Source organism: Lichenostomus cassidix, chromosome 25, assembly GCF_008360975.1.
Source record: "Lichenostomus cassidix isolate B80296 chromosome 25, HeHo_3.0, whole genome shotgun sequence".
NCBI lineage: Eukaryota > Metazoa > Chordata > Aves > Passeriformes > Meliphagidae > Lichenostomus > Lichenostomus cassidix.
The window spans coordinates 453979-478364 of NC_139505.1; the positions used below are offsets into that span (position 1 = coordinate 453979).

A 24386-nucleotide genomic window follows, 5' to 3' on the forward strand; every position below is an offset into this window, starting at 1 on the left:
ACATGGGATTCCAATGGGAGGAAAATGTGTTCCTTGAGAAATGAGCTACATGTATAAGCAGCAGGAATAAGGGGAAAGTGTGACCTTGAAATTGAACACTTTTGATCACTTTTGATCCCACACTTAAAGTTACCCAGATTTCAGAAGTTTCTTCAACAACCTTAGTGCAGATTTTAAAAAAAATCCCTCATGACCGAAAGTCCAAACCCTCCACGTTACGAACACAACCAAGCCTGCCAAGGGTGCAGCACCCGCGACCCCAGCGCCAGATTGTCCCTGTAGCTTAGCACCCATCTGCAGCCAATGTGCTGAGCTCTTAACAAAATTGAGGGGTTTTAAAATCTAGTCTCCTGGGCCTGATCCCATGGACCGGGGCTCACCAAAACCAATGGACTTCAAGGAGCTTTGGATCAGGCTTTGTGCTAATTTGCTTATCTCATAGAAGAGCTTAATTAACAAATGTTTGCAAAGCACTTTAGGATCCCTGCACGGACAGTGAGACTCCTCTTGCTGCCGGTCCCATTGACAAAGCAAAGAGGTTTAACGTCAACAGGCAGCAGATTAATAGTACAGACAGTGGCGGCCACAGAAAGGGACGCAGGGACGTCCTGTGCGGATCAGCCACCATGGAGGGCAGTCGCCTCTGAACCATGTGCTTCAGGGAACAGCCAGCACATGGGGCTGTGGGCTCAGAATGGAAGGCAGCCCTTCCAGCTTTCCCACATTTGGGATACTCCTGTTTCGCATGCAGGTGAGCAGCTCTTGAAATGAGCTGCCCAAGGATAGGGAGATGATGTCTCAAAGCACTCACAGCTAAGGTACCCCAGCTTGATCCTTCTAACTCAGGATATTCTATGTGAGATGAAAATCAAGAAAAGTCTAGAAGAGGTGTCCTGGTTCCAAGCAGGTGTTGTTCCCTCTGTCCTCCCCACCATCAGCTCATCACCTCAGTCCATGGGACATGGGATGCTTCCACACCATTAAACCTTTCCTAGTAGCTGACACCTTTCCCCCAGACTTGGATCATGTCGCGGGGCAGAAGGACACAGCACTGGGAAGTGCCAAATTCGGCTTCACGTTGATGACACAAATTCATCCAGAAAGTTTCTCTCTGCGTTAGCTCTTGATGGTGATTCTACGTCGCTGTTTTGCTTAAGGACAGGCTGCTGGCACCTCCTCAGTCAATGTCAGTGTTATTCCTGCCTCCCACAGAGCTTTCTGTCACCAGCCGTGGTGCCCAGCCACCCCTCCCCGACGGCTCTGGCACCGGCAGCAGCTGCAGTTTGCAATTTCTCCCTTTTCTTTGATCATTCTGCAGCCTCCTGCCTCGGGAAGGGGCGAGGAGCACGTCACACTGCTGCCTGATCCCAGCCTCTCCGCTCAGAGGACTCTGCCGCCGTCCCTGCCTTTAATTAATACTTTTTTTCTTTTTTCCCTGACAGTAATTCGGGAATATGGGTTTTAAAACATTTGGAAATACCCACTTTTTAACTAGAAACACTGTGTTTCTGCCAAAACCTCGGCAGGGGTGTTCGCAGAGTGGATGTAGCTGTGCAGAGATTACACACATGGCGAAATCCTCACTCGCAATCCAGCACTACCTGCACCCAAAAAATAACCTTTTACCCCTGTATCCAGGGAGTTGGGGATGATCCAGCCCCCAACAGCCCAACAACATGAGTCCCTATGACCTACTCCAGCTCATCGAGCCGGTTCAAGCCACCTGGCACTGCTAACTTTAACCTGAATTACTCCTGAAATCCAGCTTCCCCAGAGGCAGCGATGCCAGACAGGAGGTAAGATCATTCCCAAGCAGCTGCTATCACTGGGAAGAGGATCAAAGTCTTGGTTGGAGCCCAGCTACGCCCCCAAAATATTGTATGAACTGAGAGACGCTGCTATCGGGGACCCATCAGGATTAGTCACTGCCCATGTTGCCAATTCCTGTGATTTTTTCTACGAGTGTTCCTGGTTGCCTTAAATTCCCAGCTATGTGAGTCACGTGAATCTGCGCAAGTATGAATATTCATTTTTTAAAGTAAGTTTCTAGACCTTGTGGCTGTGCAGAAAAGCAAGGTGATGTAACCAGAGTGAAATCTGACAGCCCCGGGAGAAGGCAAATGAAAAGAAACTCAATTTTCAATACTTTTTTTGGAGTCACAGAAACTTTTTAGTCAGTTTGGTGATTGCTGGGCATGGCTTGTGCTGCTGGAATGCTCAGAGTTGGAGCTCCACAGTTTTTCCCCTTTTTCCTTTCACTTTCTGATTTCCAGGGGCACTTTTTTCTCCTGAGAGCTCTGTGACGGAACTTAAAATGGAGGTGGAAGCAAAACCATGTCCCTAAAATGACGTGCTACCTCCTGAGCAGGCATTGCTATTGGCCTCACACATGAGATCCAACTTGGACTGGTGAAAGCTTCATAATTTACAGGACAGAACACAATGGTTCCCACCACCACCACAACATGCTGTTGGCACGTGTGTTCCTGCACATGGGTGCACACAATCCTCATCGACACTGGGAACACCCCTGCATGGAGACATGTGTGCACACAAACACCTCATGTACAAAGGCGTGTGGTTTATGGACATATTTCCATGTATGTAATTGTCTGTGTTTGCACCTGTAGCACAGGTGCTGACACAGACACACACAAGGTTTTCATCTGGTTCTAAGAGTGGAGTGAGTCACAGCCAGTAGGTGTGTGCAAGGTAACCAGCAGTGTGTGTGAACATCCATGTGCATTAAATGCCCATTTTTGGCCATGTAACGGGGCACACCTGGCCTAGTGCCTGTATTAAAACTGACTGTGTGATATGTATGTGCCCTGTGGAGCGACTCTCCATCATATCCCAACACAGATAAGATTCCACCTCTTAGAAGAAGGGAAATCCGAAACCACCATGAAGGAAAACATCCCAAACTGCCACTCTCAGGAGTCCCATTACCACACAAAGGAGAAAAAAGAAATAAAGACTAATTCATGATACTGTTCTACAGCCATGACCAAAATAAGCCACATGAAACACAGCACTGGGTGGGTTCCCCTGCCCTTAGTTTTACTTTTTTTTCCCTTTATTGTGCTCACCAACAGCACAACCACCCCAATCTCTAATCTACAGCCACTCCATGCCAGGTCCTGTCACAGAGGGGACCTGCCACCAGCAGCCCCTCTGGCTGGTGTCCCAGTATCTCTCTCAGTTTGTACTATGCATCAGGGAACCTAGACGCCAAACCAAACTGAAAGCAAAAATTTCCCTTCCCAAAGTGCCTGGGCAAACTCACAGGGAAAGCTCCAGCAGCACCTTACCAGCTGAGTCAGTGGATGAGCCATCTCCTTGTGCTGGGTGCCCCATCTGCTGAGTTTAGCCGCAGCTGAGATCTTCTGCTGGTAGACCCAGAAAGGGGAGGGGGAGAAAGAAAAAATCTTCCCGTAAGGATCCCAAAGCCAGAGAGAGGAAATTATACAGGATACAGTGGGGGGTAGAAAATTCCAGCCCCGGTGACAAGGCACCAGTGCCACCACCCCCAGCCCTCACCGCAGCCGTTGCCTTTGCCAGAGCTGCAGCGCAATGTGGCTCGGTGGGAGCCTCGCATCCCTCTGCATTGTCTCTCTCCAGTGTGAGCTCCGGCAATCTCATTTCATGGGAGACATCTGGTTTGATTCAAAGGGAAGAAAGGGGCAAAGGGAGAACTACGCGCTCACACACTCACAGCCCAGCCCGGCTGGCTGGAAGCTGGGGAGTGATTGTCAGTGCTTCCCTCCATGCTGAACCCTCCTCATTTCAATGAGAAAGGCCAGCCCAGGGAGCAGGGCTGTCCCACAGCCCCCCCAGCATCTCCAGTCTGCAGAGGGGTCTTTGCTGGGGCACAGAGCCAAGGTCAGGGAGCTGAGCCCCAGCAGCCCTGCCAAGCCTTGCTGTGCCTGGAGCCACTACAAGGCCCTGGGGGGCTGAGGGTTTCCCCCTTCTCCTTGTTTTCCATAATTCTCAGGCCTGGTGGACATGCAGTATTGGCCCTTAAATGCTTGTGGCTGTGGCTGGGGGTCTTCCCACTGCAAGACTGAAGTCCTCATTTGTGGGGAACTCTTTCAGAAGGCCATGTCCTCCTTCACAAGGACAAAGCAACAAACTCCTTGTCCATGGGAGGGGGGGTTCACCCCTTCACGACCTGCTCCATTGCCCCACCATTCACCTCACTGACCTTGGTGCTGCTGCCAGCCTGTGCCCAAGCAGTTTCTACCCCGAGGTCTCCCTGCTGAGCCACCACTCATCCCAGGGATCCTTACTATCCTTGTGGGTCTCTGGATGGATCTCAACCCTGGATACCTTTGCAGCACCCCTCATGGGTGGGCAGCAGCAGGTCCCAACACAAACCCTCCTTGATGAGGTGTGCACTGACAGGTCCCCGTGCAGCCCCCTCCTTAGCCCCTCCATTGTTGGGGGTACATGGTGGGTCCCCACCCAGACCTCTCTTTTCTGTGAGCCCTCCATGCCTGGGATGTGCACAGTGAGTCACTCATGGAACCCAGAGTGGCTCCCCATGCAGCCCCTCCACCCACCCATTGCATGGTGGGGTCCCAAGGAGCCCTCTCCCCGTGTGACACAGCGGATCCCACTGCAGCCCCATCCACCCATTGCTCAATTGGTCCCACACAGTCCCCTCCACCCATGGCGTGGCCGATCCCTTTGCATCATCTTCCAGCTGTGTCACAGTGGCTCCCCACGCTGTCGTCTCCACCTGTTCATTGCACGGTCAGTCTCCCTGCAGCCCCCTCACCCATGTCACAGCATGGACCACCACCCCCGTCACCCATGCCATGGCATGTCCCTCCGCAGCCCCTCCACCGGTGACACGGTGGATGCCCCCTGCACCTCCTCCACTGGTGGCACCGCGTGGTTCCCCTGCAGCCCCTACACCCGTGACACAGCGTGTGCCCCTGCAGCCCCTCCACCCATTGCACAATGTGTCTCCCACAGCCCGCCCACCCGCGTCCCAGGCAGTCCTGCACATCACTCTCCACCCGTGTCACCGTAGGTGCCCGTGCAGCCTCTCCACCCGTGTCACGGTGGGTCCCCCTGTAGCCCCCTCCCCATGTCACAGCCGGTCCCCCCACATCGCACATCCACCCGTGACAACGTGAGTCTCCACATCCCCCTCCCCAAGCCACGGTGGGTCCCCCTCCTCATACTGCCTCCCCCCGCGACCCCCGGCCCCCGCCGCCCTCGTCCCGCCGCCCCGGTCCCCGCCGCCGCGGGCGGGGGTGTGCCGCGGCCGGACTACATCCCCCATCAGCCCGCGGGCCGGGCCGCTCCCGCAGCGCCCAGCCGCCTTTAAACAAAAGAGTTTCCCCCCGCGGGGCCGCGCTCCGCTCCGCGCCCCCCGCACCCCCCGCACCCCCCGGCGGCGGCGGCCAGGGGCGGGGGCGTCGGCGGGGGGACCGCGGTGGAGGCGGCGGGCGCGGGGCTCGGGTTACACGGGAAAGGGGCTTGGCCAGGCGGGGGGCGGGGGGCGGAGGGTCCTTTTCTCTCTCTCGTTCTCTCCCTCTGCCTTTTTTTTTCCCTTCTCCCTCCCGAGCTCTTTGTGTCCCCCCCTCCCCTCCTCTCGCCCCCCCCCCCCCAGCCCCCAGCCCCCTCCCAAGCCTTTGTTAGCCATGCCTAGCCTGGTAGTCCCAGGGATAATGGAAAGGAACGGGGGTTTCGGCGATTTAGGCTGTTTCGGTGGGAGCGGCAAAGACAGAGCGCTGCTTGAGGATGACCGGGCGCTGCAGCTCGCCCTGGACCAGCTCTGCCTGCTGGGGCTAGGCGAGCCTTCCTCCTCCTCCTCCTCCTCGGCCGTGGTGCTGGTGGAGGACAGCAACAACAACAACAATAACCCGCCGCCGCCGCCGCCGCAGCAGCCCCCGCCGCCGCCGCCGCCGCCGCAGCAGCCGCCGCCGCCGCCGCCGCCGCCGCCCCCGGCGGCCCCGAAGGGTTCGGCGGCGCCCAGCGCCGGGGCGGCGGAGCCCAAGTTGTGCGCGCTCTACAAGGAGGCCGAGCTCCGGCTCAAGAGCAGCTCCAACACCACCGAGTGCGTCCCGGTGCCCAGCTCCGAGCACGTGGCCGAGATCGTGGGACGGCAAGGTGAGCGCCGGTTCCCCGGTACTCCCGGTATCCCCGGTCGCCGGCCCCGGGACACTCCCCCGCGGCCGGGGAGCCCCGCCGCCGCCCCCGCCGCTCCCTCCCGCCCATTGTTCAGGGCCGGGGCCGCTCGGCCCCGCCAGGGACAAAGCCCGGGGCTCCCGGGCTGTGGGCGGGTGGCTGCGCTCCGGCACGGGGCTTTTTGGGAAGGGTGGGATGGGGCGTCCGTGGGAATGCTGCGGGAGCTTGTCCGGCTGCCGGCACCGGAGCCCGGCTCGCCGCTCCCCGGTTCTGCCAAAGAGCCCATCCCGACCGTGCTCTCCTTAAGAAAAGAACTGGGAATAAGGCGGGGGAAGGGCGGGGGGTGCAGGCTGAGGCCGGCCCCGCGCCCCGGAGTCCCCCTTTGTTGGCCGAGCGGAGGGGGTGTGGTGGTGCCGGGCTCGAGCGGCCGGTGAGCGAGTGGGAGCCGAGCTCCTCCCGCCGCCTCGGGAGCGGGGGGACCCCGGAGCGGGACCCGCCGTCCCGCGTGGGCCCCCCGCAGCCGCTGCCCGCGTGCCGCCACAGTGATGCTTTTGTTCTCCTCACGGCTCCGTTCGGAGCGAGGTGGAATGGAGGAGGGCTTTAAAAAAAATTATATATATATATATATGTGTATCTTCATACCACACCCACTCTTAAGTCACCCCTCGCCCACCCCCACCACTCCCGGGTGTGCTGTGTGGGGCCCCACGCTGCCCGTGGGAGCTGCTCGGGAGCTGGGGCACGGCGCTGCCGGGAGAAGTTTTGTGTCGCTACAGAGAGAAAAAAATAATAATAGTGCGGTTAAGTGTTGGGGTTTTTTTCTTTCTTTCTCTGAACAAGTAACTTGACACTCTGGAAGTGCGACAGGCAGAGGCTGTGGCTCCGTGGGCAGATGCTCCTCTGTGGGTTGGAATCGCAGGCCCCCAAGCCGGGGGTTTGTGGTGGGACCTGGAGGGTGATGACCCCCCAGTGCCCCCAGAAGGGCTGAGGTGGCCGAGGGGAAGCCACGAGGGGAAGCCACGAGGGGAAGAGGGACACAAATGGCTTCTTGCTGGGCATCTCTGACGCTGGGGCGTGTGGTTGGAACAATGGGGTCTGTGGAGGCTCTGCTTGCTCCCACCCGTGGAGTACGGGTCTGGTTCTCATGCTGGGAGGGAGAGTGGGCAGGAGTCTGGGGGATGCTGACCTCCCCAAAAGTCGGGGCATCTGCAGCTGAGGAAACAGCTCTTGCTCTGGCATCCACCATGCTGGGATGGGGGCCCCTCACTGGGGACTCGGAGACAGGCTGGAAGGGGTGAAGGTCTGGCCCAGGAGATCCCACTGGCTCTGATCCTGATTCTCCCTGTGAAGCCTTCACACTACTGGGAGCAGAGCGTGGGCAGACACGGTGGGGCTCAGCACCAACTCTGCACTGGTGGGTGTGAGGCCATAGAGAATCAGGCCCCCTTTGTTTAATAAAGTTGGGAAAGGAAGAGGATTCGTCAGGCGGAACTGAGGGGCAACATGCTGGGGCTGTTTTCTTCCAGGATCTCACTGCTGCCCCAGACTCCTGAGAAGGGGGTGTGTTCCAATGTGTTCAGAACGCTGCACGTGCCTGTTGTGTCCAGAGTGATGGAGAGGAACGTGGAGACCAGGAATTTTTCCACCATTTTTTGTGTGTGTGAGGGTTTTCCCACATCTGGGAAACTGAAATGTCAGTGTACTGGAGCTGTGGCTGCAGCTGTGCTCGTCGGCTAGTGGGGCAGAGGGTGTAGCCTGTGTCCCATCATGGAGGTGGGTGGGATGGATCCTGAGGAGGTGCTAGGAGAAGCCAGAATTCCTTCAGCACAGTCCCTGCAGCCATGGCTCTTCACTCCATCAGAGATCATGGCCCTAACTTGTTTCTAAAGGCCTGTTGGAATGTCTCCACTGTCTCCTGTGCCTTGTTTCTTGTGTGCAAGGCCTGATTAAGAGGTCTGGAGCTGGGTTCAGGGCTCCCAGGGGGACTGAATCCTGGATGCCTGACCAGGAGTCCCAGAAATTGCAGATTGTCACCCCTTGGTAGTACTGCTCACGTGGCAGACTGTTTTCTAGGAAAACAATTGTTTTATGAGTACCTGTGAACAGGGTGATGAACATATTGAAAAAGGGAGGGGGAAAAAAGTAGTAACGAAGTAAAAACTATTTCAGGGCCACGTGGTAACAGGGTTTAGCTTTTTCTTCAACTTAATATTTTCTGAAAAAATGCACTATCTGTAGCTACAGATTATTTTATAATAATATCAACCATCTATGAAAGTGTTCCTCGTGGACTAGCGTGGATATGAGAGGCCTAGATCTGGGCACAGGGGCCCTAGTGCACATGCCTGGCCGTTGGAATTCCACCTGCCATCAGGCCACCCCTCACTTTGCGAAAGGAGTGTAAAGGAGTGTAAAGGCACCTAAGCGTAAATAAAGCTCAAGCCTCATATATTTTTACTGGAATGTCTGTAAGTGTGGTGTGTGAAGAGGTTTAATTGTAATGGGCGGTGGGGTGTCTCTGCTTGAAGCGAGAGATGCTGCAGGAACTCAACCTGAGCTTGGCTGCTCCTGCTTTCCCCGGGAACTGTGAACGTGCCCTCGCGGAGCCAATCGCCTGCTGGAAACCTTGCTCGAGTTTGCACTGGGGCTGGTTTGTGCGCTGAATTTGAGCAGCGTGTCTCCAGCAGTGCAGCCACAAGCCGGGTGGGATGGGACACTGGCTGGCCTGAGATGGTGGGCTGTGGAAAGGGGGACTTGGTGAGAACTGGCCAGATAGGCTCCTCCACCTGGTACCCCAGGGTCCATGGCAAAGGGCTGGGCGGCTAGTGGGATGTGCCAAGGGCTGCTTTGCAAACTGGAGGACAGAAAATTGGAAAAGGAAGGATGAGGGGATGAAGTCATAAGAATCCCTTTGACTGGTGCCTATGACCCCTGGCCATGGTTGGCAGTGACACCCCTTCCCTGGCTGGAGGTGGAGCCATGACCTCCATGCATCTCCTGTTGCTGCAAGGGTGAGGGTCAGGGGGAGTCTCTGCCTGAGTCACGGCTCCTGTAGGTCATCCCCCCTTCCCTTGGCATGTGTGTGAACTCCAGGTGTGCTGAGTTTGGTGACTGAGCCTCCGGGCATGTGCCATGGTACAGACAATGCTCCCTGGCTCTGGAACCAGCCTGGGCCTGCGTGGCATGTCGGGGTGCTTGGTGGCTCTTGTATTTCTCCTGCGAGCTCGTGTTGTGGGTGTCTTGCCTGCAACAGCCTGCCCATGACTGTGCCATCTCTCATGGCCATGCCAATGAAATTGTAAAGACGAAGCACTGGAGGGGTTTGCAGTAGGTTTTTGAGGAGATGGTGGGACACCAAGGGAATTGCAGAGGAGAAGGTTTTTGCAACCCAAGGGTGTGGGTTGAGATGGGAGGGGTGCTGGGAGCAATGGAGAGTGTCTTGAGGGCATCGTGTTTTGGTCGTGCAAACTGTGAACTTAGAAAGGGGCAGAAATCCTCAGTCACTGTGATGCCTGGGGTTTTCCCTAGAAGTCACCTGAGGTGGGTGTAGATCAGTCAGATCAAGATTCATTTCCAACTTTTTTATGCCTGCTCCCATGGACAAACTGGGCTTCTGTCAGTGGAGCCAGGCAAGAGGCCACAGGGCACCTTTCAGGCCAGATGTTGTGGTTAGGGTGACATGATGCTGGTTCTTTGTGTGTCTGGTATGTGCAGGTGTCAGGAGAAGGTATGGGTTTGATTTGGCTTCCTGCTGCACCTACTCCCAGCAGACACCTTCCCTATAAGGATTTTTGGACTTTCTGAGGATTTTTGGTCCTTCTCAGGGTTTTTGGTCTCATCGCAGTATTAGCATCCATTGTCACCTGTACTCACAGACACCCTTTGATGCAGAATCTCCCAGCTTGCTCCAACCAGCCTGTTGTCACCAGGAATGAGATTATGTGAGAGAGGATCTTAACATAAATTGCTCTTTCTTGGCAAGGTGAAGTCAAATAACAAGAGGCCCCACTAACCCCAGGTGATTGGGCTCTTTGTGTAGCTCCAAACATGCTCCAACGCTTTCAGCATTTAAAAATAGTCCAAGGAAGCCTTTTCCATTGAGGAAGTCTGATGATTGCAGCTCCCCCACCCACCCTGTGGAGGTGGATGTATGTACAGTATCCGAAGAGCAACGAGGGGGGGCAGATCTTGTCTCCTTGCTTCGCCAAAATCTCGGAGCTAAAGCCACCCGATCTGGTGGGGTCTGAAGCCAACCTCCGTACGCTGCTCTGGCAGCTCGGGATGGGCCTTAAAGGGAGAGAGATATTGCAGTCGGTGTTGGGTTGTTATAAAGTGTTAATGAGAATTGGTCTGAATTTACACCAGGGAAAAGTGCGGAACGGGATCGACTTTGTGCGGCTTGAACTGGAGGTGGGAGGAGAAAATGGGTCTGGTCGAGAGACAAAGGGAATTTTCTAGGGAGACACGCACGCTCCCCCGCGCATCGGATCGGGCGGCTGGATGCCGCGCTGACCGAGTGAACCGCGCCGCAGCGCAGCCGCCCGGAATCTAGGGCAGTGGGAAAGCGTGCTGTCGTTGGGTGGGGGCCCCCGCCTTTGTCTGGCAGCCCCCTCCCCGCGTCCCCCCCGCCGCTTGCCATGCCCCGCTTCCCCCGCGCACCGGCCGGCTCCGGCTCCGGCTGCGGCTCCAGCGCCGCGCGTGTGCCGCGGGGCCGCGGCAGGATTGTGCCGTGCGGGGGGCCACGGGCACACCCACTGCATGCGATGCATCGCTGCCGGGGCCGGGGGCTTCCACTTCCCAACTTTCCTCCACCGCACAAGGCGATGATTGTCTGTGGCATTGGGGCTGTTTCTGTTGGGTGTTTTGGTGGGGTTTTTTTCCCTTTTTTTTTTTTCATAAACAACTTTCATCACGGTGTGAAAAAGCGTTAAATCGCCACACTGGAACAAGGCAGTCGCTGATTTTCCTGGCATGGTGTGTTGGGTGGTTTTTTCTCCCCTTCTTGTAAACACTACTTGCATCATCAGGACAATAAACCCTCGGTGCAAACTGATTTAGTTGGTTGGTTATGGTCCTTTTGTGTGCATTTGTGTTTTTTGACACCACTTTCATCAGGTTTTCAATGCAGCAAAACCTTACCCCACAGGCCGTCAGGAGGGTTTATTTGTGAGGTTCTTTGTGTGCTTGTCTTTTAACAAGGCTTTCATGTTAACGGGGAGAATGCCCCACCTTATCCGAGATAGCTGAGGGTTGTTTATTTTGTGATCCTCTTTAATTTTATGACTACAACAGAAAAAAAGACCAAGTTCTAATTTACCCTTAAACTCTCTTGCACCCCACCAGCACTGTCAGAATGGCCTGCGTGGGGTATTTACAGGTGTAATTTTTATCTGTGCAGTGCAACGGTGCCTTGGAATAAATGAGAAGAGAGCTAAAAAGCTTTTGTCTGTAGAGATTATTTTGTATCTGATGAAAACAAGAAATATCAGGACCTGAAGTGATTTGTGGGGTGTGTTTTCCAAACTAAAACCACAATACAATCAATGAAACAAAAAGACCCACCTCAGGGTTGGTTCTGGAGCTGTTTGCTGTGGTGGTACATCTCCTCTGGTGCTTCCAGGGTCACACTCCTGGGCTGGAGGTGCCAATTGGTGTCAGGTGAGAGTCTCTAGACTGCATCGCTAGCAGAATGTACCTGTGCAGGATCTGGCCTTCTGGCAGCACTGAGGAGGTAATCAGGGGTTTTAACTGTGAATTTATACCAAAGCAAAATATCTGATAGATCTACTCCATAGGCACACCTGCATGTGCCATTGCACTGTCCTGACGGCATTGTCACCACAGTTGTGTGCTGGGCACATCTATTCCATGCACTGCTCCATCCTTTTCCCATTGCTGGAGCAGCACCTGGGAGCCTTGGTGTAAACCCTGCTGAGGTCCTGTGAAAACACATTGGTTCTGGGCTGGTCAGAGTGAGGACATTTGGGATGGTTTCATGCCAAGGAAACGACAGATCAGATGCGTCCAACACCTTCGTGTCCCTTGTGAGCAGCTGCCTTTGCTGGAGAGGTGGACCAAGCTCCCAGAGCCTTCTCCATTAAGTGTTGATAGGTTCGTTGCCCTGAGGCAGGGGTACACAGAGAGGAGAAGGTGGCTGTGCATCGAGATTTCCCCCTGACCCCCACCACCCATCTTGGCAATGTCTAGACTCGATTTATTTCTACGTTTTCAGCCAGAGATGGCCGCTCTACAGATTAATTCCAGTTAGCTGACTGGTCTGGGCACCAGAGGCTCTTCACTCCTTCAGGGCTTGGTCTTGTGTGGGAATGTTTGTGGTGTACTTAGGTATTTTGCAAACACATTTCTTTGAGTCAATTGGTAATCAGTGAAATTAAAGAGAAAAAATGGTGAGGGGAGGTGCTGAGCTTACAACCTCCTTTACAAAATGCTTTGGGATCTGCATTATTGATGAAAACTGGGATAATAGAAGGTAGGCTGTGGAAACACAATGAGAAAGGGCTTAATTCTCTGTTTAATATAAAAATCTAAGTGGCAGGGTTCTGCCAGGGATTGACATACTGATGTCTGTGCGCTGCCATAATGAGAACATACACCAAGTTATGTATTAGTACAGCTTCGATGGGTCCTTTTCGCTTCATTTTGACACCACCTGCTAAGCAATTCCCTCCCTTCCACCTCCCTCCCCTTTGAATAATCCCCCAAGTAAAATGCTTTGTTATATGGTGTTTTCAAATTTCAGTTATGCATGAAGAAAGTGTCAAAAAACCACCCCATGCAGGACAAATTTTGTTTGAAATAGGCACACTGGGGCGTGCTGTCCATCTGGCTGGGATGTCATGGGCCACGTCCTGATCCAGCTATGCTCCATCAGAAATGGGGTGATCTCAAAGGAGGCTCAGCCCCTTTTTAGTGTGCAAAGCAGAGTCAGGGTTGGGGCTGAAATGGGCCTGGAGCCTTGGCATTAAGTGAGTAAATCACGTTTAAGGCCAGCATGGTTTTAGCCAATGTAAACGAGTCCAGCACTCCTGGAAGTTGTGGAGTTCTCTGGATTTGGGCTGCTGATGGCTTGGCCATTGTTTGTGCCAGTTTGGAGCTGCTGGAGGTCAGGGCTGTTGAGCCCACTGGGCTGCTGGGCTTGCTGGAGTTGGTCTAATTTCCTACGGGGTGATTTTCTCCCGTTTTTAAGCACAGGATCCCCATTTGTCTGTCTCTGCAAAGCTGGCTTTCCCGTCTGCAGGCCTGCACGGAGACCCTCCCTCCTCCCCCCCTTTTCACACCACCGACTGCACCACGCGTCCTTTTGTCCGTTCCAGATCCTCCTTCCCCTCCCTCTCGCCGTGCTCTCTCCTTGCCCATCTTCCTTTTGCCATTTCAGGGTGTCTGTGCTTTGCCTCCACACCCCTCATTCTCCTCCTCCCTTGGAAGTATCAGGGTGTGCCTCTCTCAATTTCCATCACCTTTCCTCCATCCCTAACTCCCTCCCACTCCTCCAGCTCATGTAACATGCTTACATTTGCCCTCATTCATGTGTATTCCTTGCCACTGTTCCCTTCCATCTGTCCCCAGCATGGAGCCCCTGTCCTTTGTCACCGCTCTGCCTGCCTGACCCTCTGTGTTGCCTCTGATTGTTTCCTATGCCGGGCTCAGATCCCTCTCCTCCACACGCCATCATTGTCCTGCGGCTCAGAACAACGTGGAGCCCACTCCCAGCCGTGCCACATGCCTGCCTGAGGTCTTTCTGCACAGGAGAGCAAGCCTTGCACTCCAGAGGCAGCGCGCAGGTCACTGTGGAATTCAGCAGAGCTCCTTCACCCTGGGGTGATGCACAGGGAGGCATTTTCAGCTCGATGCTTGCTGTGAACACCCCTGTCTTTCCCTGCGACGCTCCGGTGATATCCCTGGGGAAATGGTGGCATCTCAGTTAATCTTCCTAAGATGGAATCTCCATCTTTGGAGTGAGCGGCACAGGAGCGGGGCAGGGAAATGTCTGCCAGGGCTGGGTCAGGGAGAGCTCACCCTGCCCAAGGGTGCCAGAGGGCATAGGTAACCTCTCATGGTTTTATCCAGCCCTCCTTGGGATGAGCCTTTGTTACGGATTTTGCTTGTGGGGGTTTATCCCACAGTCGAGTCGTGCCTGGCTCCATGAGGTCCTGTCCTTTGGGTTTCCTGGGAACTAATACCACTCCACCGGGCGACCATTGGTCCACATGGGCTGTTTAGAAACTTTACTCAGCAAAGCATCACGAATGTACCTCAGGGTGCAAACTCTGGGGAGTAACCCATGAGCTGCACTGGATTTGGCAGGGGGTGGATTTGGTTTGGATTTGGCAATTTGCCCAGATCCTTCTTTGTGTCAGATCTGGCATTTCCATTCCCTAGGAACACGGAATTCCTGTCTTAGAGATGGGTTTAGTGCAGCAACACTGTGATGTCGAGTGTTAAGAAGAAGTTTTGTGGGAGCACAAGGCAGGAGACAGTTATTCCTGCTCCAGAAATGGGGAATGACGCTCCGGGAGCTGAAGTAGCTCTCTGGAGTTAAAAGTTGTGCTGGGAGTTGACAGTGAAGTTCGGCTTTATCGGCATGTGTCCCACACCGCTGCCAAGACCCTCTGAGGGGTGATGGGGTTGGCAGCTGTGCCAGGGGGCTGTGTGTGTGCAGACACCTGCAGCTGGCCGGGGCTGTGCCCGGTGCCTGCACGGTGACGGCGCCACAAGCACGACTGGCTGGGCTGAGTGCACTGCATGCCAGGCACTGCTGGATGCAGTGGCTGCTGCAGTGCCTGCGAGTGCATGGAGTCGTTCCTGTCAGCCATAGTGGCACGAGGCTGTTTCCATCGCCACAGGTGTGGGCTTCAATTCTTGCCAGTGATGCAGGATAGTGGCATTGCTGCATTCCAGTGAACACTCCGATTTCACCAGCCCATATCTGATGAGGGGAGCTGTGGATGAGGGGCAGCCCTGAACTTCCAGCCTGGGAGATGCTGTTATTTATTAGGATCTGTATAAATAATTATGTTCCAGCCCAGGAGCTGAGGAATCTTCATTTTGTGGTTGCAGAGGCATCGTTTGCAGGACCTTGTGTGTTGAAGTGTGATGTCGGTGGAGTGAGTGCAGGAAAACCTCCTGGTGTGAGATAGTCAGAGGACAGGACAGAAGATGGTATTTTCTGGGGAGAGAAGGTGGGGTAGGAGGTGAGGTGCTGGAGGATCTCACAGAGCTCCCAATGCTGTATCCTTATCCTCTGGTTTTGTGAGTCCTGAGTCAGACACCAATATCCCCCAGAAACCAAAGCAAAGTGCTCACCTTGCTTTGTCTGCACTGGAGAATCACAGGTTTTAACTTTTCTTGGACGTCTGAGCTCAGAGAATGCAGAGGAGCCCCCAGTTTGCATGGGAACTTGGAAATGCCTTGGGGCACCAAGTGAGAGAAGGGTCTGAGGGGCAGGACAGCAGCAAAGAGGGGTCCAGGAGTCGTTTAGAGAGCTGTGCCACATCTGTAAAAATACTTAGTTGCTTGATGGCATCCTGGTGTCATCTGGGAACCTGGAGTCACACAGCTGGATCAAGACCCTCCAAAATACCATTTGGAAGCTAAAACATACTGGAAAGTCTTCTTCTGACCTTTTTGAGTAAGCAGAAGACTGTTTTCTGAGCTGTGAGGAGCTTGGTGGGTCCTAGGAGCCAGGGAATGGTCTCAGTGGGCTCTGGGAGGTGAATACTGGTACACAGAAGCACCACTTGGCCAGTGATCTTGGGGGAGGGACTGAGCACCCAGAGCAGGAGTCTATGCACAGCCTGCTGCGGGGCTCACAGGAGGGCAGCTCTGCCCCATTTCTTGCTGTTTCGGTCCCAAAGCAAATCCTGGTCTCCTGCGGTCCCCAGCCATCTAGCTCTGCTGGTATTTGGAGTCCTGCCATATATGCAGTGGGTAGGCCCCAAATCGCTGCATCTCTGCAACTCCTCTCCAAACTTGGCCCCCTGAAATTAACTGCATTTACCCCAAAACCTCCCCAGTGGTACCCAAGTCCCCACGGAGGGCTCTGCTCTCTGGAGTCATGTCAGGCAATTCCCCTCAGGAGCTGGCACAGGGTGGCCAAGGGGTCCATATTGGCCTTCCAGGCTGTGGGACTGGCATCCCCCTCTTCTCCTGTCACCTCCAGACTGCCCCATGCACCATGCCTGTCCCCAGAGCCTGAGGATGGCCATTGTCTCTGGGGGCCACCCTGAGGCTCTGGGGACAGGCCTCCTCACAGAGACAGCTGACCCCTGGGGGTGGCTTGAATCTCCCATGGCTCTGTGGCTTTGGGGTGTGTGGAGGGAAATCTAAGGCATGATTGCTGAGGAAAGGCAGTCGGGGGGGAGGGTGTGGTGGGGTGCAGCACACGAAATGTTGATCACCGTTTTGGGGGATGAGGGAGCATGGCACTCCTGAGGGAGGGAGTCTTTGGGAATGGTGACAGCGGACCTCCTTCTGGCGTTTCCCCTCAGGGTTAGGGGGAAAGGGCCTTTTTCTTTTTCTGTGTCCTGGGCAGTGGCTGCATGTGGCACAGGAGATTATGGTCTCTCAGCCCAGTGTCCTGCAGAGCAGGGCAAGCAGTGGGACAGCCTCGTTAACTGCCATGCCTTCTTCTTTCTCTTCCCAAGGCTGCAAGATCAAAGCCCTGCGGGCAAAGACCAACACCTACATCAAGACCCCGGTGCGGGGTGAGGAGCCAGTCTTCATGGTGACGGGGCGGCGGGAGGACGTGGCCATGGCCAGGCGGGAGATCATCTCAGCAGCTGAGCACTTCTCCATGATCAGGGCCTCCCGCAACAAGGCAGGCACCACCTTTGGCAGTGCGCCCACCCTGCCGGGGCAGGTCACCATTCGGGTGCGTGTGCCCTACCGCGTCGTGGGGCTGGTGGTGGGCCCCAAGGGAGCCACCATAAAGCGGATCCAGCAGCAGACCAACACCTACATCATCACGCCAAGCCGTGACCGGGACCCTGTCTTTGAGATCACTGGCGCACCAGGCAATGTGGAGCGTGCCCGAGAGGAGATTGAGACACACATTGCAGTGAGGACAGGCAAGATTCTGGAGTACAACAATGAGAATGACTTCCTCTCCAGCAGCCCTGACTCCGGCATGGAGAACCGCTACTCAGAGGCCTGGCGGGTCCACACGCCGGCGCCTGGCTGCAAGCCCCTCTCCACCTTCCGGCAGAACAGCCTGGGCTGCATCGGTGACTGCTCCGTCGACCCTGTCTACGAGACCCCCCGGCTGAATGACCAAAATGACTTCAATTACGGTTACCTCTTCCCCAACTACGGTGTGAACAAGCAGGATCTGTACTACGGGGTGCCAGAGTCAGGGGCCCCGATGTGGGCTGGGCAGGAGAACACCAACCCTGTCTCGGTGCTTTTCTCGAAGCAGCAGCGCTCCAGCAGCACCGGCACCATCCACCCCAATTCCCATCGCTCACCATCCTCCTCCATCCCAGAGCCCAGCCTCTCTGGGCTGCCCAGGCGGTCGCAGGGGGAGCCACTCCAGGGGTTTTCCAAGCTGGGAACGCCTGCCACTGCCAGGACGTCCGTCGCCAGCAGCCGCGAATGCATGGTGTGCTTTGAAAGCGAGGTCACAGCTGCGCTGGTGCCATGTGGTCACAACCTTTTCTGCATGGAGTGTGCTGTGAGGATCTGTGAGAGGACTGATCCCGAGTGCCCAGTTTGCCACGCGGCAGCCACTCAGGCCATTAGAATATTTTCCTAAAGGGACAGAGCAGGGCATTGGGGGGTGGGGGGTAGGAAGGGAGAGTGGGGGGTTTCATGAAAGAAGAATGATGATAATAATAATAATAATGATAATTAATAATAATAATAATGACATCTGAAGAACAAACAAATGAATGAAAGAATAAATTAATTTAACGAAGAAAAAGAAGAAGAAGAAGAAGAAGAAGAAAAGAAATTATTTTACAAGCAATGTATGTTATTTTTTAAAAAAAATAAGTGAATAATAAAATTAAAACGAATAGCAAAGCCAGAAATTTTGAAGGGCAAACAATGCTCCAGCCTGCAATGTCTTTTGTAAACCAAGTACTCTGAACGCACACTTGGATCTTGCAAGCAAAGCGGTTTGGTTCAGTTTTTTGTGGTGGTGAGACTGGGACTTCTCAGCAATGACCAAGCCAGGCCACCTGGATCGACCGGGGCGGGAGCAGAGATGCAGGGAGGGCCCTGCCAGCCTTTCTCCAGCCGTGTTCAATCTTTGTCTTGGCCTGAAGCCCCCAGTCTCCTCCCCCCAGGGTTGTCGGCCCAACTGGGAGCTCAGAAAGAAACAACAGAAAGAAAGGAAAACGGATGACAGGGATTTAGAAGAACAAGAAAGAAACCATCAACCTCTGGGAACCTGTTAGAACGAGGGCACAACTGTATTACCTCAAAGATTTAAAGAAAAAAAAATCACAGCTAAAGAACTTTTATTGTTTTCCTTTTTTTCTAAAAAAAACCCCAAACAAAAAACACAAAAAAAAAAGAAAATCAAAAAAAGAAGGTGAAGAAGAAATAAAAACTACGCCAGTGAAACTGAAGAAGGTTTGGAAGAACCTATTGGGATCACACCAGGCGACAAGCATTTATTTTGTTATTCTGAGCCACCGTGGAGTCTGGAACTCTGTTCTTTTTTCCTTATCCGAGCAGGGATTTGTTCATCAGCCCAATCAGGAGTCACTAACAGGGTATTTCCAAAGCAGTCCCGAGTTCCCATCCATGGGGGGAGTGCATCGACTTCCACGTTTCCATAGGTCGCTCTTCATTCTTTTCTCCAAGTGATGCCAGCTGCAGCTACACACACCACGCGCACACACCCCCACACCCACACCCACACCCACACACATATTGTGCTTTTCTTTTCTTAAAAATATACCTATTGCACCAAAACCTAAGAGAGACGATCATGCAATATAGGCAATGAGCCCATATGAAACCAACATGCATCCCAACAGAGAGCAAAAAAACCCCGAGTTTATAGAGATAATTTTGTTGTCGTCATTTTTAAACTGGACCAAAACTTTTGTTACCCAAACCAAGTGGGGGGGAAAAAAACAAAAAAAGAAGAAAAAGTATTTCTTTATGGACCAAAACCTCTTCAGCTGTCCTTTTCCTGGATCTTCCTGAGGTTGGCCACTTTTATATATTATATTTTTTTCAGAACGAAACAAAACAGAAAAAAAATTGCCTTGTTGAACATTCTTTAATCATTTCAAGACTCCTGGTTTTGTTAAACAAGATACTTTAAACCATTTGGAAATGGGAGAGGATGGGCTTCAGATCTGGCTCCCGTGCCAATGCATGCAAGGTGCAGGCCAGCACCTTCACTCCATCAGGTTTGTTCAGCTGGTCTGTGGATGCCAAAATGCTGTGATGGTAAAGATGTATTGGATTGACCTATTGAGTACCAGTACACCCAGCTATAGATATATGTGTGTATATATATATAGGCACTTAATTAATCGAGCACCTATATATATATATATATATATATATATATAAACCCATATATATAATTTTTCTCCCACTACCACTGCTTCCCCATTTCCTACCCCTCGACTTCTGCTCATAGATCCTGGACCCTGATTTAGAACTGAACCAACAAGTTTCACAACTTGGCAGAGACAGTTCTAACTGCAAAAAAAACCAAACAAAAAAAATCGCCTGAGATTTTTTTTAATTCCCTTCAGTTACAGGAGACTTTATTTTCATCGTAATATTGTTCCTGGGAACATCCCCTCTTCTGGTCAGTTTGCTGCCGCTTGCTCCCAGTTGCTGTCTGTGCCCTGGCACAGTGGACTCAGGCTGGCCGCGGTCACCAGCTGCAGTCACTGGCCATGGTCACTGGCCACAGTACGGAAGGGGCTGAGCTCACTGTGCTGGGGCAGGTGGTGCTGGTGCTCTGTGCTGATAAAGATGCACTTTTGATCTTCAGATACCAGTTGGAGGGTGTGAAACGATGGTGGGATGATGGGATGCCTCCACTGTTTTGCATCAACAGCAAAATATTCTGCAGGGGCAGGAAGTAGATGAAGAGGTGGACAATGTTCCCAGGCTGTAGTAGATGCTGATGTTTTGGAAAAAGCAAAGGCAAAAGTAACAATGCCATGCTAATGGGACACTGTTGGGCAGAATTGGTACTCCCCTCCTCCCCAAAGCTCTAAGAAATCCCTGGCTGTGCAGTTGTCCCGACCCTGCGGTGTGCACAGCCGTTCGCACCAGGACCGGGTCGGGATGCGAGCGCTTCCTGGGGGAAGGCGCCGTGCTTTGGACCCGCCGGTGTGGGGGCTGTGGGGTGGTGGAGGGCTGGGGTGCTCCAGACGAGCTCCCAGAGCCAATGAGGCCCAGCATTGTCCTGGGGCACAGCTGTGGCAGCCAACCCTCCCTGTGGCAGCGTGGCCTTCAGCAAAGGCTTTGGAGCCCCGGCCAGCACCGGCCACATCCTTCCTAAAACTGACCCAGTTCTCATTCAAAATCTGGCTTCGGTTTGGTCCCAGGAGGGGAGAAGGGGACTTTCCTGTTCTCCAGAAATCTCTTCTCTCCCCTGCCACCTCCATCATGTCCTGCCCCCCACCCTGTATTTTATCCGTTTATTGCGCAAAATTCTCCCGCTGATGTAGAGAGAGTGGCTGGAGCACGAGCTGGGGGATGGGGGGTGGGTGGGGGGGGACCAACCACCCTTCAGAGGGGCATTCAGAAATGTTCGTGTTGGTGCTGGAGGGGCTGAGCTGGAAGCGGCGGTGGCCGCGGCCCCGCGCCGCTGTGTTAGTGAGTGAGTAGTCGTTCTTGGCTGAGTGGAGTCTGTTCGTGGTAATGTGAGCAAGTTCTTGATCAATGTCTTTATTTGATGCCAGGTTGTGAAGAGGTGGGTGGGAGTGGGGAGGGGGGAAGGAGACCCCTGTGTCGGGGACCTGGGGTGGGGGGGACCTGTTCTAGCACTGACCGTAGGGAGTGGGGAGTGGGGAAGGTATATGGGGCTCTCCTCTGCTCCTTGTTACCTCCACCTTCACCTCAACAAGCGAAAACGATGTAAAAGCCTCCTGCATGCTGAAAAATGTTAGAGAAAAAGACAAAACCCCTTTCTTTTTAGAAAAAAAAGAAGGGGAAAAAAAAGGAATCATGACCCAAACAAACGTCCAGTGCTTGCTGATGGGAACCAGAGTGGGGCTGTCCCAGGGGGCTGCCCCTCTCTGCAGATAAGGTTCCTACTCAAGTCTCCAAGTTGGCCTTTAATAAAATCTTCAGTTCCAATAACCTTTATATATATATATATATATACACATATATATATACATATACATATATATTAAAAGAAAGCTTGATGTAGCAGTTCTAGTTTAAAATGAATAGAAGTATTTCGGCCCCTGTTTTATTTTGATTTTTCCCTGTCCCCTGCTTCCCGCTGTACCCCCACCGACTCCATATTTTGATGTAGCAACTTTGGAAGAAAGAAAAAACAGGCGCTGTAAACGCACCGAGAGCTACCTCTGCCCCAAGTGGGGGCTGCGGGGAACTCGGGGGGCTTGGGCCTCTCCCTGGCCCCATGGGGCACCCAGAGAGGGGCAGCCTGGGCCCTGCCTGTTGGCATCCATGGGGAGCCCGGTTGCGGGGCTTAAACAACAAATTTGCGTAATTTTTTTCCTCTCTTTTTAAATATATGTATATATATAAAAATCTTAAAAAAAAAAAATAAAAACAAAAAACAAGAAAAATGCCCATGACCTTAACTATTTGCTCTGACTTGTATCTTCCTTGATAGGTGACAAAAAATGGCTTGTTGGTCTAATTCACCAGCAATAACAATAACTAAAGACAGCCCTCTCCTCCTGCACTCGTCCCTTTCCTGCAGCGCCCACCGCGCCGGGTCCTTGCACTCCTCGCCTTCCCTCCCGCCACGAGGATGCCCTTGGTGACCTCTTCTTGCAGTGTGAACCAGCTGGACTGAATCTTGCTGGCTTCAGCTGCCCCCACGATCCTTTCCAGGCTTTTGGGATAACCCACCCCGGGGTGCTGAAGTGATGGGGACACCCTACCTGCGCCTGGGCTGGAGGGAGGCAGGTGGGTCTGGGACCCGACACACCAAGCGGGGTCTTCCTCGCTGTGGGCTAGGAGAGCAACACCCTTGCGGGAAGCCTGGTCCGTGAGACCTCCATCCTGCAAAATCCCGTCCCACCAAAGCGGGCTTGGCTCCTGGGAGCGATGACGGGACACGGGCACCCCGGCGGGGGCCGGTGCCCAGGGGCGCCGCTGGTTTCCCCTCGGCCGGGCCGGGGAGCGCTGTGTTCCCCAGGGCTTGCATCAGCCAGTAGGGTCAGTGGAGCCTAGGTGGGGACCAAGGTGACTCGTGCCGTGCCGTGCCGTGCCGTGCGAATGCCGGTGATGGTCTTTTGCGAGGCAGCGACACGAGGGCAGAAGCAGCGGGACCAAGGGCAGGTATCCAAAAGCCGGGGCTGGGAGCGGACCTGCGCTAGAAGGCGCTGAGCTGCTGGCAGGACGTGCCCAGGTCCAGGCAGGATCAGCCCCGCAATGGGGACGGCGTGATACAGCCGCGGTGCCCCAGCTGTGCGCCGCTGCGATTTACACATTGCTTTGCCAAACTGCGCCGACTTCGGCACTGCAAACAAGGAGCGGGGGCTTGGGGCTGTGCTGGATTTGGGACTCAGCCTGCGACCTTTCCTTGTGGACGTGACCTCCGGGCAGAGCCGAGCCGTTTCGGGGCTGTGGGAGCGGGGGCTCCCCGGGCCCGGCACGGCAGGGAGATGTGACCAGGGCCGCGGGGGTGCTGCCGCGTCCCCCAGATCCGCGTCCTCGGGTGGTGTTTGCCAACTGCCCCCTCGGGGACAGCGACTTCTGGACAAGAGACGGTGTGGGGGACCGGGTGACTTAACAAAGGGAAACGGAGGGATAAAGTAATACCATGCTGTGATGTCATCCTCATCGACATAAATTATATAGAGAATAGTGTGTATTATAATACATAACAAAAGAAAGAAAAAAGAACCAAAATTGGATTTATATTTAATGAGGAGATACTATAAAAATATCTTGTCCTAGCTCCCATTTGCAAAAGTATTTTTCAGCTGGAGGGATATCTATTATTTTTTTCTCTTTTCTTTCTTTCTTAAAAAAATAATAATGTTCATACATACAAAGGCTCAGACTGTTAATATTGTTAACCTCTGAAATCAAAATACTCCAACCTGTTTTGTTTGGTGTTTGAAGGGTTTATTTTGATGCATTTCCTGGTGTTTTTTAAAGAGAGAGAGAGGAGGGAAAAAAAATTAAGATTTTAAAATTAGAACATTTCTTTATAATTTAATATTCTATTTTAATAAATGCATTTATTACATGTAAATGTAGCAAGGAACTGGGCTAATAAAAATACTTTTTATTAGGTAATTTATTATAAGAAAAAAGGATATTTTATTTTATGATAAAGTGATCCTTAAAAGTTTAGAAGGTTTAGAATATATGTAGGTGAAAAAATACATTTGTATCCAGATTATTGCTTAAAAAGTGTTTTTAATATATGTTTCCTTTTCTGTGTGTGCGTGTGTGTATGTAAAGGTGATAGTTATGGTGCAGATAGCCCTTTCCACAAATAAGAAATTAACACAGTTGGATGTATTTAAACAAAAAAGAAAAAGAGAAAAAAGCTTATTAAAAACAGAGAAGTAGAAGGAAAAAAACCACTATGAACCCAAGCCTGTGCCCCCGTCCTGTGGCTGCTCCATCTGGTAATCCCCTTGGAAAGGGTTGAAGTCTGGGTGAGCTTCGGCCCCAGGCTGGCTCTGGGGCAGTCTCTGGGTGGCATCACCCCGTGCTGGCCCTGGCCAGCCCTGCCCCTGCTGTGGCACAGCACTTCCTTGGTGCACCCCCGGGCATCCCAAGGTCCAATCTGACCCAAACCAACACCCGGGTGGGCGCTGGGGAACAGAGTTTGCGCCTGCTGTGGTTCCTTGGGACAGGGGCTTGCAGAGATCTGGGTGCTCAGAAGGCAAAGCTGGCCTTACCCTCCTCCTCACCCTGCTCCTCCTCATTCCCAGCACTGCCAGCCTGATACCATCCCAGGGAGCCAGAGGAGTTTTGTCCTTGGTCTGGTTCCAGAGAGCCTACTGTAATGAGAAGATTCATGGTCCTTTCCACGGCCTTGCTGGGAGGGACTGTCAGCCCCTGCCGGCGCAGATGCCCAGCCT

At 53.4% G+C, this 24386-nt stretch overlaps 1 protein-coding gene across 1 annotated transcript; it reads left to right on the plus strand.

The window, feature by feature from the left end:
• The first annotated feature begins 5389 nt into the window (after positions 1-5389).
• Positions 5390-17920, plus strand: MEX3A (mex-3 RNA binding family member A). The gene is made up of 2 exons (XM_085082537.1): positions 5390-6123; positions 16806-17920. The coding sequence occupies exons 1-2, from the start codon at positions 5655-5657 to the stop codon at positions 17909-17911; spliced, it is 1575 nt and encodes a 524-aa protein (XP_084938663.1). The 5' UTR covers positions 5390-5654; the 3' UTR covers positions 17912-17920.
• The last annotated feature ends 6466 nt before the right edge of the window (positions 17921-24386 follow it).